This window comes from Vulpes vulpes, chromosome 6 (genome assembly GCF_048418805.1).
Source record: "Vulpes vulpes isolate BD-2025 chromosome 6, VulVul3, whole genome shotgun sequence".
In the NCBI taxonomy this organism is placed as follows: Eukaryota; Metazoa; Chordata; class Mammalia; order Carnivora; family Canidae; genus Vulpes; species Vulpes vulpes.
The window spans coordinates 51,959,602-51,973,020 of record NC_132785.1 but is presented as its reverse complement, the minus strand read 5'-3'; the positions used below and the strand labels follow the sequence as shown (position 1 = coordinate 51,973,020).

Genomic DNA, 13,419 nt, shown 5'->3' with positions numbered 1-13,419 from the left:
GCATTTTAGTGCAAATAGTTGGCAAATATTTAGTGTAAATACTGTTTGGTATCACCTGGTCACGCTGTATCTCTATGACTCAGCAATTCCACTCCCAGGTACACATCCTGGAATTATCTATACATATGTGCACAAGATATGGACAAAAGGATGTTCTCTAAAGAGCTGTTAGTGACTCCCAAACTGGAAACAACTGTTCATCAGCAGTAGAACGGACAGAATGTGGTACATATGAACCATGGCATCTTGCATAGCAATGAAATTAAACAAGTCATTACTACATGCAACATCATGGCTGAATGGTAGGAATCTTGCAAGCACCTCATGTAAAATGATACATAAATGATATCAAATAAAGTTCTCAAATAGGCAAAACTGCACAATATTTTTCATGTATCCACACAAAGGTGGTAAAACCTATAAAGCAAAGCACAGAAGTGATTATCACAAATGTCAAAGTAGGTTGTGATCTGGGAGAACAGGAAACTTCGGAGGCACGACAATATTCTTGGTCTCATCTGGGCAGTGGGTAAAATGGCATTCACTTTATTCATCAAGCTGTACATACGTGTTTTATGCACTTTCCTTTATGTCTGTACATTTCACCATAAAAGATTTTGAACTTCTGTTCACTTTTTTGCTTCTATCTGTTCATGGGAGTGTCACCGGGCAAAGTAACTGAACAGCCTAGGAATAGCCTCCTTAGAGAATGAGATTACTGGAATGTTCAAAGCACTTAATTAGCAGTTCATCTTAAACTGGGAGAAGAGTAAGACATTAACCATTAACAGTTTATAGGCTATTTTGAAGAAGCTGAAATACAGATGTTTAATTCACCGTAAAGCATGGTTAAGTCAAAGAAATCTGAACACCTCAGTATGTCGCTGTCCAAAAACTGTGTGCTCAACAGTTCTGAGAGATCCAGCTAGCCAAATCCCAGCAACTAATAACATCTTTCTTTTTAATGAGCGCTGTAAAATTTCTGAACATTGGTACATCCTTGAAAAAAAATTAGCTGAACATCTTTGCGGTTATGTCACATGTACAGATGGAGAAGGAAGCTAACATCAAAGACTGATGGAAAATCTGTAAAATCCTGACCCCCATCCCACATTCTGCCCAAACCTGACCAGCCAGGCAACTAGACGTTGAAACAGAGGGATGTTGAAATGTTAGCTTTCTAGAGAGGTTCACATAGTAGAGGGGAGGGGTGAGACATAGAGAAGAGTCTGCAAAAGATCCCCCCAGGCACTAGGTGTAAGCCCCTGAACATGGACAGGTTTCTCTTTCTCTCGCCTCAAAGCCCAGGCCAAATATGCTAAGATCCTCTTGGAGGTAACTGAGCATCCCTATGGGAAAAGGTATGCCATACACTGACACCTTTGAGTCTGCCATGACAGCATCACTGCCCTCACTCCAAGACCCTGCACAAGCAGAGAGCACTTCCATCACCTTTATGTGCCTTCCTAAACAAAGGACAGCCAAGACAACTAGATACCTTGCGGAAAACTCAAGCAGAAAGCAGAGCAGAAGGAAGGGAGAAAAGAGGAAGAGAAAGGGAAGAGGGAGGAAGTGAAGAAAAAAGGAAGTGAAGGGAAAGGGGAAAGGAGAATGGGAGGAAGAAGGTGAGTAAAAAGAAGAAACGAGAAAATTTTTAGACAATATCCTCACAGATAAAATGTTGCACACATGACACAAAAATATGCTGAGTCAACATGAACAGAACTGCATTTAAAAAATAATAGGCAAAATGTAACATTCAAGACAAGGGCTAGAAAAGAATATTGAAAAATCTTACAAATCTTTCAGAAAGGAAAAAAACAAAAGCAACGAAGAAAAGGTGGAAAAACAAAAGAAAATTGGAAGATTGGGGCACATGGGTAGCTCAGGCGGTTAAGCCTCTGCCTTCGGCCCAGGTCATGATCAAAGGGTCCTGGGATTGAGCCCAGCATCAGGCTCCCTGCTCAGGGAGAAGGCTGCTTCTTTCCCCCACTCTGCTCCCCCACTCACGCTATCTCAAATAAATAATCTTGAATGAAAGAAAGAAAGAAAGAAAGAAAGAAAGAAAGAAAGAAAGAAAAGAAAAGAAAAGAAAAGAAAAGAAAAAAGAAAAGAAAGAAAAGAAAAGAAAAGAAAAGAAAAGAAAAGAAAAGAAAAGAAAAGGAAAGGAAAGAAAGGAAAGAGAAAGAAAGAAAAACTGAAGATCAACTCAAGAGGTCTACCGTCCAATGAACAGGAGTTCCAGATAAAAGAACAGCAAAAACAATGGGAGGAAGTAACCTGAGACACCAGACAACTCAGATGAAGGACATGAAAGGTAAATCCTCTTCTTCCACAGTGCTAATTCTACAGATAAAGTCTCAAATCACATAAAAGTTCAAGAAAAAAAGTATTAGGATGTTATTTAAAACTTCGAAGATACTGTAATATCAAAGACTAATCTTTTGGTGAGTGGGAATTGGTGGCAAAAGGGAGAGGTAGGACAAGGGACTTAGTTTTTCCTGTTAGAAGCCTTGAAGAAGTATTTGTCTTTTTAAACTATGAAGACATATTGTATACAATTAAAAATAAAATTAAAACCTCCCACTATATTGATGGGTAGAGAATATTTTAGAACTAAAGAAGTATGTCACCAAATTGAGAAAAGATTTAAATATCAAAATATTAATTTTCTGATCTCATTTCACAGCATATATATGGTATATGTAATTCTACCTTTGAGCACCAGTGATATTATCAGTCCATGTGGTTTATCTAGCGGGGGCTACTATAGCTGCTTAAAATAAACAATTGAGGACAATACTTTACAGGATTCTAAATCTGCAGGGCTTAGTAGGAGTGTTCCCTAGTTTCCCAGAGCAATGTAACTCATAGGAACCCCTTGTGTCTCTCTGAAATATACTCTAAATAACAAGGTGTCAACTTGGGGAAGATAGGCAAAACCTTAGAGTAATTCAAATGTACAGAAAACTCATTTCCCTCCAGTTTACAACTTTTTTTTTTTTTTTTTTTAAGACACACAGTGTCTTAGCTTGGGCCCCATAAGAAAATAAAATAGACTGGGTGGAAAATATCACAAACATCAGAAATTTATTTTCTCACAAAGTTTTGAAGGCTGGGCATGAGACTAGGGTACCAGCATGGTCAGGTTCCGGGGAGACTCTTCCTGACTTGTAGGTGCAGCTTTCTCACTGCATCCTCCCAAGGCAGAAAGAAAGCATAGACTAATCCCATCATGAGGGTCTTCGGGCTTCAACATGTGATTTTTGGGTCAAACAATTCAGTCCCAAACACATGGAAAAGGAAGCAAAACATGGATGACAATGCCTCCTGTCTGCCTGTATGTAGGCAGATTCTAAGGATGACCCAGGCCTTTGTATATTCTTCTCCCTTTATTGAAGGCAGGGCCTCTGACTATTGCCCCTGTGATCGTGATATGGTGAGTAATATAGGAAAGGTGAAGGGATTTTACAGGTACAATTAAGGTCTCTAATTTATCTTTTTAATAAAAAATGACATTACCCTTGTGACATAATCAAGTGAGCTCCTTAAAAGAGAGACTGGGGCCATCCCAAAGGTCAAAGAGATTCTCCTGCTGGCCTAGAAGCAAGCTGCTGTGAGCTCTACAGTTGCAAGAAAAATGAGTCCTTCCAACAACCATGTGAACTTGGAAGAGGATCCCAAGCCTCAGATGAGACCACAGCTCCAACCAACGCCTGATTACAGTCTCATGAGATACTGAACAGAGAGCCACCAAAAGCCATGCCAGATTCCTGACCTATGGAAACAGTAAGATAAAAAACACAGGAATCTATGTGGCTTTAAGCTGCTAATTTTGTGTTAACTCATTACGTAGCAGAGAAAACTGATACAATGCCACAACAATCTTAGCCAGAAGACAACACCTAAACATGATTCAGACAGAAGATGGGTAGAGTTCAATAGAGATTTTTAGACATAAACATAAATTCATCTTCCAAACTAATTCTGCTTATTAGTTTAAAAGATAAAGAGTACTAAATCACAATCAAGTTCTTGCCATTGTAAGAAGCTAATTAGCTAACACCTCACCAACTGCTTTTAGTGTTCTAATCATTTTTCATGTTAGTTTAACTTTCTACCAAGGTCTTTCTACCAACACAGAGTAACACAAAGCCAGTCACTTAAGTCCAAGTTATTAAAGCCTAAATGTTTCATGTTACAAGTTCCCAAAGGGACAGGGAAAGATGAAGACAAAACTACAGTCTGGTCACTTTTCCTGCCTTTCTATCCAAAACTTGAAATTTTTAGAATTTGAAACCACATTGTGAAAAATACATCCCAATTTTAAGCTCACTATCAAACAAACAAACACCACCGCTGAATTTTTCTAAGACGGCCCCTAATGACCCCCACCCTCCTCCTGGTATTCCTGATATTAGTAAAATCCCGTTTCTCTTAAGCATGTGCTGGATTTCATGATTCATTTCAACTGAAAACAAAATGGCAGAAGTGATGGAATGTCAATTCCAAGATTAATTTGTACAAAGACCATGGCCTCCACCTTGGGCACTCTCTCTTGGATTAGTCACCTGGAGGGAACACAGCGATAGTGTGACACAGTCCCATAGAGAAGAACTGAAGCCTATCAATAACCAATTGAGCAAGTTAGCTGAGAACAGACTCCCCTTCCTCACTCAGACTAAGCCTTTGGATGAAACCACAGCCCTGGCCAACAGCAAGATCAGGAGAGCTCTTAAACAGAGGCACCCAGCTAAGTCACACCCAGATTATAGACTCACTGAAACTGTGAGATAATAAATGTTTGTTATTTTAAAACATGAAGTTTCGAGGGTAATCTGTTAAAGAGCAACAGGTAATGAATAACCTACCACCAAATGTAACATACATTAGGTGCTTTGAGGCAACCAGTATAAAAAAAGGAAAAAAATATTGATAAAAAGATAAAAGTTCTAACCTTGAGCACTCTTCCTGAAAGACCGACGATCTCACCATCTTTGGGCTCTACTACTGTAGCAGTATTCACATCACCACTTCCTGTTGTATCAATGATATCAATGATTTTTGGTTTTCCATCAGTTGTAACCTAAAAGTAAGAGATAATTAAAATATAAATCACAGATTTAATTTTTTAGTCCTTAGAAAAGCAATGCCAACCTCCATATATGTGCACACACATATACCTACCTAAAATATCCTATAAAATCTGCATTCATTTTAAAAAGAAAATTGAATTGTTTTAAGCCAAAAAGAGGGACAGATACATACGAAAAATTTAGTCATGGAAAACACCACAAAATCCTTCAAGTGATCTTATGTATTCAGTTAATAAATATTATAATATTTATAAATAATAAACAAATATCCAAATTATTAAAGCCTAAATGTTTCATGTTACAAGTTCCCAAAGGGACAGGGAAAGATGAAGACAAAACTACAGTCTGGTCACTTTTCCTGCCTTTCTATCCAAAACTTGAAATTTTTAGAATTTGAAACCACATTGAAAAATACATCCCAATTTTAAGCTCACTATCAAACAAACAAACACCACCGCTGAATTTTTCTAAGACGGCCCCTAATGACCCCCACCCTCCTCCTGGTATTTCTGATATTAGTAAAATCCCGTTTCTCTTAAGCATGTGCTGGATTTCATGATTCATTTCAACTGAAAACAAAATGGCAGAAGTGATGGGATGTCAATTCCAAGATTAATAGGCCACTCTGTTTTAGGTACTGGGAACACACATAATGATGATCAAGACACAGAAGTCCCTGATCTCATAGATCTTCTGTTCTACTCAGTGAATAAACTATAACATGCCAGATGGTGATAATTACCACGGAGAAAAATTAAGCAGAAGAAAGAGGTAGTGTGGGGGTTTCAACTTTAACTAGGTTGGTCAAGAAAGATTTCACTGAGGGTAACATCTGAGAAAAGATCTGAAGAAGGTGAACTTTGGGCTGGACAAGCACAAAACCTGAGGGAGGAAGCATGCAATACCATGTAATTATAGGATGCCACACTAGCACTCACATTCAGTGAGTCCAAAGTTCAAACTTAACATTCAAACTTAGTTCTCTCTAGGCTTTGCCATCTCAGGAACTGATACATACCCAGTTGCTCAAACCAGGTTAAAAGTCCTTCTCTGATTCTTTAATTCTAGTTTACTACTTGCATCGATTCCTTGCATCAAATCTGTCAGGAAGTTGGCTTCATTCTACCTCTAAAATGCAGTTCAAGTCCATCTTCTCCCCCTTGATTTTCACCACCACTATGCTGACTCTCCTCCCACCAGCATCCCTTGCCTTCCTAATGCTGATGCTCCTATCAGGTCTCCCAGGGCCCATTCTTGGCCCCCACCAAAAGAATAAAAGAGGCTGTACTATGCGCCAGTTTTCCATGTGGCATCATGCAACAGATCCCAACGCACTTGCTACAAACGCCTTTGCATGACCCGGCACTGCCACATACGGTCCTGTACCACACTGGCCTCCTTTCAATTTCTGCCATGTGTCAAACTTTTCCCTGCCTCACAACATTGTATACAGTCCTCCCGCTTGGAATCATCTTTCAGCTGTTTCATAGACATCCCAATCTCATCTTTCAGTTTTCACCTAAAATGTCACCCCTTCAGAAAGGTCTCCCTAATGACCTCTTCTATGGTCCTAAACCTGAACCTTATTCTTCCTCACTGTACCTTGTTTCCTTCACAGAATTTGTAATTACCCATTTAGCTGATTCTTGATCTATTTCCATTATTAGAAAATAAGCACCATTATTAAAGGGAAGGGCTATGTCTATTTAACTCACCAAATTCCCCCAAACCTAGCAGTGTCTGGTTGGTACTCAACACATATTTAACGACTGAATAATCTGAGACTAAGTTACTCAGCATTAAGAATGATTTTTCCTAAGGCATGGTTTTTGGGCCAGACCACACATTTTCATTTGGGCCATGCTGATAGCTACAGGTAACAGCAGTATTGTATTTTCACACTGCTTTTGTTGGAAAAACCATTTATGGGATCTTTCTAGCCTAGCTTTGCAAAGGGAATCTCTAGCATTCAAGATATATGAACCGCGTTATTAGCAAGAAATCAGGCACAGAGACACAAAGACGACTGAAAAAAGAAGACCCCTCCCATCAAGGGAAAAAAATGTAATATAAGAAATACCAAGAGTGTCACAAAAGCACAAGGTCTTCCAACTCCTTTTCCTTCTGGAGAACTCACACTCTCTCTAAGATCAAGCTTAGTGTCCCTTTCTGTGTCTTCTCAGGCATAGCTTCCCCTACCCATCCCCAACTGCAGGCAGTGCCCTCAAAGCTCCACAGTTAAGTTACCAAAGTGGGGGAGAGGGAAAGTCACCATGTGGAGGAAACAAAGGTGCACATGTTCTTCTTTACGAGGCAGAAGCAAGGGGGTTCTTGATGGACCCAAAATCTTACTCCAGTTTAACGTTGCCACAGGAGCACCAGGGGCCAGAAAGGTCTTCCAGGCACAGCTGTTTGGTTTTTCTTTAATGTAGAGTAATTTTTAAGCTAGATGCCTACACTAGTAATTAAGTAATATATTCAGGAGACTCAAAATCAAGGTCAAAAAAATTACGGTAGAAGTCGTACCAAACTCTGATAAGACTATGATAAAACTTAAATCAGTTACTGATTTTGAAGGGATTGGCTAATTCAGTACATATATCTTTTATTTTTAGAAATGAAATCATGAAGGAAAATGTAAGAAAATCCAAAATAAAAAATGGAAATAAGAGGAAGCTAATACTCCCCAATAAAATTAAAACTAGCTAAACCATGTACTAAGAACTTAAGAAAATAACATTTAAAAAAATCAACCCAAATAAGCACGTAATTTGAAAAGCTAGGCCACAGCACTAAGAGCACAATCATGTATCTTTACCTTCTTATTCAATAAGCAAACAACTTCAGTGACTTGAGATCGAGAATCACGAGAGATCACTAACAAGCCAGACATAGATAGATCCCTCATTAAAAACCTCATTATCAATGTGTGAGCAAAGGAAGAAAGCCTAACGGGATTTAGTGACTTATTTACATCTACTATTGCTACAAGCTTTACTTATTAGTATCTCTCCTACATTAAAAATTCGTATATATGCAGTTTTCTATCTCTGTACCTCTTTCTTCACCATTAGGTAAAGGCAACCACTCCACAGGAGACAGTAAGACAGAAGAGGGAGTCTGGGGTTAGGAAGAAGAGGTTTAAAGAAGGCAAACCAGCTGAGGATTTTGCAGTGGAGCTTTGGGAGAAGGAAACTGAACTGCTACCATCAGAATGAAATCCCTCACCTTTGCGGGGGATGAGAGGGCGAGTATATTACATGGCAAAGAGGGACTGAGCCACTGCCAGAGTTGTTAGTACAGCTAAGGTAATGAACCCTGTGTATCGCGGTGGGGCACGGAGAAGTGCTCACAGGGCTATGCTGGCTGGACAAAACAGAAATTTCCCAAAAGTCTTCTCCAAATGCAAGAATCTGAGTTACTTTGTGTTTCCACTGAATTGATTATGGTTGGGGAGCTGGTGAGGGCAGTGAGCTAGTCATTAAACATTAGAGGATCAGAAGAAATTGGGGAGGGGAATTTTAAATTATCCTAAACAAAACAAAGTGAATGTATAAGTATTTACTTGAAAGTATTCTTTTAAGCAAGGGAAGATATTTCATAAGCAAATACTATTAAGTGACTATTATCCTCAGAATAGTCTGCCATCAGAACTTGACTGATGAACAAATCAGGCTGTGCTTTCAGAAAGCTTACAATCTAACTGGAAAACAAGTTAGTAAAGCGATAACTGCAACATAGGACAATAAATAAAAAAGGTCAGGACAGTATCTATGAAATCATATAGAACATAAAACCCAGCTTGGGGGAATTCAGGAAGACTAGCCAAGAGAAAGGTAATAAAAGTCACAATCAACTCCACAGCACCTAATATTACCAACCAATTACATATATATATATATATATGATAATTTACTTATTGTACTTATTATTTTAGTAAATGTAAAAATAGAAAAATTTTTATAGAACCGCTTGTAACCTTCCCAAAACCATTTTTTCTCCACGAGGAAATTACATACATTGTACACACATATACACTTTTTTCCACTCCGCAAAAATATTTAATGTTATAAGCATATTTCGTACAAAATCAATCTGGATACATGCTGTCAAATAATTTTAACTTTGACAGAAAAAAAAGGTTATGTAACAGAAATACCGAAATGAAACATTTTAGGTGCTATGGGGGATCTGAACACATTGCTATGAGAGCAAAAAGGAAAAAAAGCACCCAATAATTGTTGGTAAGAATTGGTCCTTATTCATCTTGAACCGTCAGATCCTAACACAATGGCAGGCACCCACATGTAAATATATGCTGGGGGTCTGAATTAAATCAGCAGATATCCCAAAAGCTAATAGGGTCAAGACCCAGGTGGGTCTTAAAGGATTAACCAGGAGTTTACAGGTGATGGTGGAAGGCTTGCAGGCAGATTAACTTATGTGTTGAGGAAAGGCCTCAAATGTAGATGAGTGGAAAGGGCGGAATGTTCAAGGAGGAAGCAAAGGGTTAACAGTGGGGTGGACAGAAGTGATGAGGGGACAGTGAGAACCAAGGCACCACGTAGAGGTCAAGCTGGATGTGCAGGGCCACACAAAATTCAAATTTCAGAATTTTTATGCAAAGGCAACTAGGACATCAACATTTTAAAAGTTTTGTTTTGTATTAAACAAGGGTGTTATAGGTGTTTGCTTCCTTTCTTGCTTTAAGGAAAATAACTGGACAATGTGCAGGATGGAGCAAAAGGAAGATTAATGGCAGGGAACCAACTGGCTACTGCATATTCTTTCCAGGTCCAGTGCAAAAGTCCCATCCAGGCCCTGAGGCCAGGTCTCACTGACCGCCCCACACACACACTCCCCCCTCCCCCCCCCCCAACAACAACCGTGGTGACACTTGCAGATGGACATCTTTTACTCAACCTTAGGCACCTGGTAGGTGCCTGGATATTTGCTGAGGAAAGACACAATCATTATGTACTTATTACTCCTCTCATCTGCCCACCCTCTACTTATTATAAGCCCAGGCAGCTGTCACCGAAGAGCACTGGGCCCAAAGCAATCATAGAATGACACTCTACTGCCTTCTCCCAAGTGTTCATTTGTGCCTTTGCAGACCCCCACTGGCTTTCCAAATGTCCACTTTGGCCTCCTTTTTTCATTCTTTCCTTCCTTTTTATTTCTATCTACCTTCTTATCTTAATGATGTATACATAGATCTACAAAGTTATTTGCTAAAGCAGGAAATGTCTAATGTGGGAAGCCTGGGTGGCTCAGAGGTTGAGCCTTAGGCCCAGGGTGTGATCCTGGAGTCCTGGGATCAAGTCCCACATCGGGCTCCCCACACAAAGCCTGCTTCCCTCTCTGCGTCTCTTGTGAATAAATACATAAAATCTTAAACAAAAACCCCCAAATACCTAACACATATTTATCCTTCATTTGATTTAAATACCAGCATAAACTTCTAAATAAACCTGCTCCAAAAAAAAAAAAATATTAGTGTTTACTTACCACTTTTCTTGAGCCCTTTAAAAAGTCACATGTAAATAATTTTCTCAATTTTCCTAGCAACACTGTGGCATAACTGCTGTTACTTTGCAGAGAGAAATGGAACAATAAGTGAAGCAGACTGGGAAGTTCTACAAAAGCATTTTTACTGAGACAGTACTCCTCCAAACCCTCCTGATCCTTTTATTATCCTGACAAAAAAGGAGCCAGTAAACACTTACCCCAGCTGTTCTCCTCCCACTTATCCCTATAAAAAGTAAACATACACTACAACAGCATGGAAACCATTACTACTGTGTAATAAAGCCTCAATGAGGTGATAGCTGTCACTGTTGTAAGTCTTCAGAGTTATTAATACAACAGCCCGTTACCACTAGAGGTACCAGGAAGGGACACATCACTTGCTATTCTGATTCACCAAGGCTGTCTGGCTCTGCCAGCCCGAGGTGTGTTGTACTCCAAAGGGCTGCTGAAGAATTCACAGGGGGAAGCAAGCCTCCTGGAGGGATGCGGCACAGAGACAGACCGGTTCCCTTTTTGCCCCCAAGACATCCTAACCTCGGAGAGCGCCACCTCAATTAAGAGAGCGAGCGTGCAATAAAAGATCCAAAGGCCAGAGGGTACTTGGGGGAGGAAGAGAATCATTCAACTCCAGCATCTGGTGTAGAAAGGAGGGTTAAGTAAGGTACACAGCGGACGGGCTCACAAAAGGAAGAGAGCAGCGAACGACAGGATTAGATTAGATTTTTAAGAGACGCATCCTCAACAATGGTGACATTTTAGGACTGTATTTCAGTAATAGGCTAAGGCGAAATTCACAAAAGTCAAACTCTGAAGACTTAGAATACTTTTAAGCGAGAGACACACATCTTTTAAAGTCACCTTTGGGTACAGTGCTTTAAAGATTTCGAAGGTGCCTATGGCAAAATCAATGAATTTTTTAAACTCGTAATTAGGGTATGTTGCCTTACACCTTGAGGCTAAAACAAAACCAAAAAACAAAAAACAAAAAAACATACGAACAACAACAAACCACAGAAGCCTCCTCTCATAAAGCCTGAAGAGTTCGCCAAAAACAAACTAAATTGGGTTCTCATGTAAAACAAAGACGAAACCAAGCGTTTCAATGACCCTAAACAAGTTACACTGCAGAAGATGGTTTAAAAATAGAACACGTAAAACTAGCAGAGGAAACAATTCCGGAAGTTGACCGAGTTATCTTCTTGAAACCCGGCTTTCATGCTAAGGACAGATTCTCCCCAAAACCAAATCTCCCCAACGACAGCAACCAAAATGAAGTTCCGAGAGGTCATCTGCCCCCTTCCTGCTTCCTCCCCACCCCCACCCAAAATAAAAAATGTGAAAATCGCAGGCAGGGGCCGGTGCCCGAGCCACGAGGGAGCTGCGGGGGAAGGGGCCCGAGGCCCGGGCCCGGCCGCACCGGGGCAGGAAGGGGATGCGGGGCCAAGGGCGGACCCAGGCGGCCCGGCCAGCCGCTTTTGTCTGGGCCGGGAGGGCTGCCCGGGCCGAGCCCCGAGCCCCGCGCCCCGCGCCCCGCGCCCGCCTCAGCCGGGGCCGGCTCCCGCTCGGCCGCACAGCGGGCTTCGGCCTGCGGGGCTCCGGGCCGCTCCCCTCCGCGCCCCCGGCCGGCCCGCGCCCCCGCCCCGCCCCCGCCCCGCGCCCGCGCCCGCCCTCCGCGGCCGCCGCACCTGCATGCCCGGAGCCCCGGGGTCGACCCCCGTGTCCAGGACTGCGATGAGCACCCCCCGCCCGTCATACTCCGGGTAGCGACAGAGGAAGGAGGCAGCCCCGGTCTCTTTCTTGGGCAGAAGGCCGTGGAAGGGGAAGGGCTCCTCGGCCGCGGCGGTGGCCATGGACGCAGGCTGGAGGACGAGGAAGAGGCAAACTGCCAGGCTGCGCGCGGACGAGCGGCGCGAGGACACCCGGGCGGCCGCGGGCCTGGGCGGGGGCGGGGGCGGGGGCGGGGCCGGGCGCCGGCCAATCGCGGCCCGCCAGGGGGAGGCGGCCAATCACGCACCGCGACGTCAGCCAAAGGCGCCGCTCTCCGGGGCCGGGCCGGAGTGTTGCCCGGGCCGCAAGGAAGGAGGCGGAGCCTGAGTGCGCGGGGCCGGGTCTCGCTTCTCCCCCCGGGGTCTTCAGGAGGCCGGCGCTTGGGATGGTGCTTAGGTAGGGGACCGGGCTCCGAGCGTGTCCCGGGCGAAGCGTTCCCCGACGGACCGGGAAGGAACTGTGCCGCCAGCGCGGCGGAGCCGGAACTCGCGCGGGGCGAGTGATGGTTTCCGCGCTTGGAGCCTTGGACCAAAGTTTTCGGGGTCCGCTGCGGGAGGAACGCCCCGACCAGGGAAGGGGCCCAGCCTCGAGCCCCAAGCCCCCAGCCCCCAGCCCCCAGCCCCTGGAGTCGCGGCATGTCGGCGGCTGGCCCGGACGTAGAGTTCCGAAAGACGGTGTTTGAGCCAGTGGTGTGGGGTTGGGGTCTCCCTGGGCACCGCTTAGGCGCGTGGGACAGGCCGGAGCCCCGGCGGCGGGAAGCGGGTCGGGGCCTTGCGTGGGACGCCGAGGCCCGCCCCTCCCGTCCTCGTCGCGTACTTACCTTTAGCTTCCCAGATTTCTAGGAACCACTGCTTGGCCCTTTAAGTCGAAGTTCCCCCGTTGTTCCTTAAGGTTCACTCAACTACCGACCCACGATCGGCAGTTCTGCGGATTCCCGGTAGCCATCGGTTGCTCCACGCCGCGCTCGTGGTTCTTTAGTGATCTGTGTGCACAGCTGGGCGACCGGAGCGCATCTGCGCCTCGG

General features: G+C 43.3%; 1 protein-coding gene across 4 annotated transcripts in view; it reads right to left on the bottom strand.

The window, feature by feature from the left end:
* The window catches only part of TPP2 (tripeptidyl peptidase 2), a 69,443-nt gene extending 56,870 nt beyond the window's left edge, over positions 1 to 12,573 (bottom strand). For all 4 annotated transcript variants that reach the window (XR_012002040.1, XR_012002041.1, XM_026008891.2 and 1 more), the window contains exons 1-2: positions 12,314 to 12,573; positions 4,958 to 5,086 (exon numbers count right to left, since the gene is read on the bottom strand). Coding sequence is in view for 2 of the 4 variants with exons in the window: in XM_026008891.2 (XP_025864676.1) it covers positions 4,958 to 5,086; positions 12,314 to 12,478 (294 nt within the window). In the remaining 2 variants the exon portion in view is untranslated. The remainder of the gene's footprint in view (positions 1 to 4,957; positions 5,087 to 12,313) is intronic.
* Between the last annotated feature and the right edge of the window lie 846 nt (positions 12,574 to 13,419).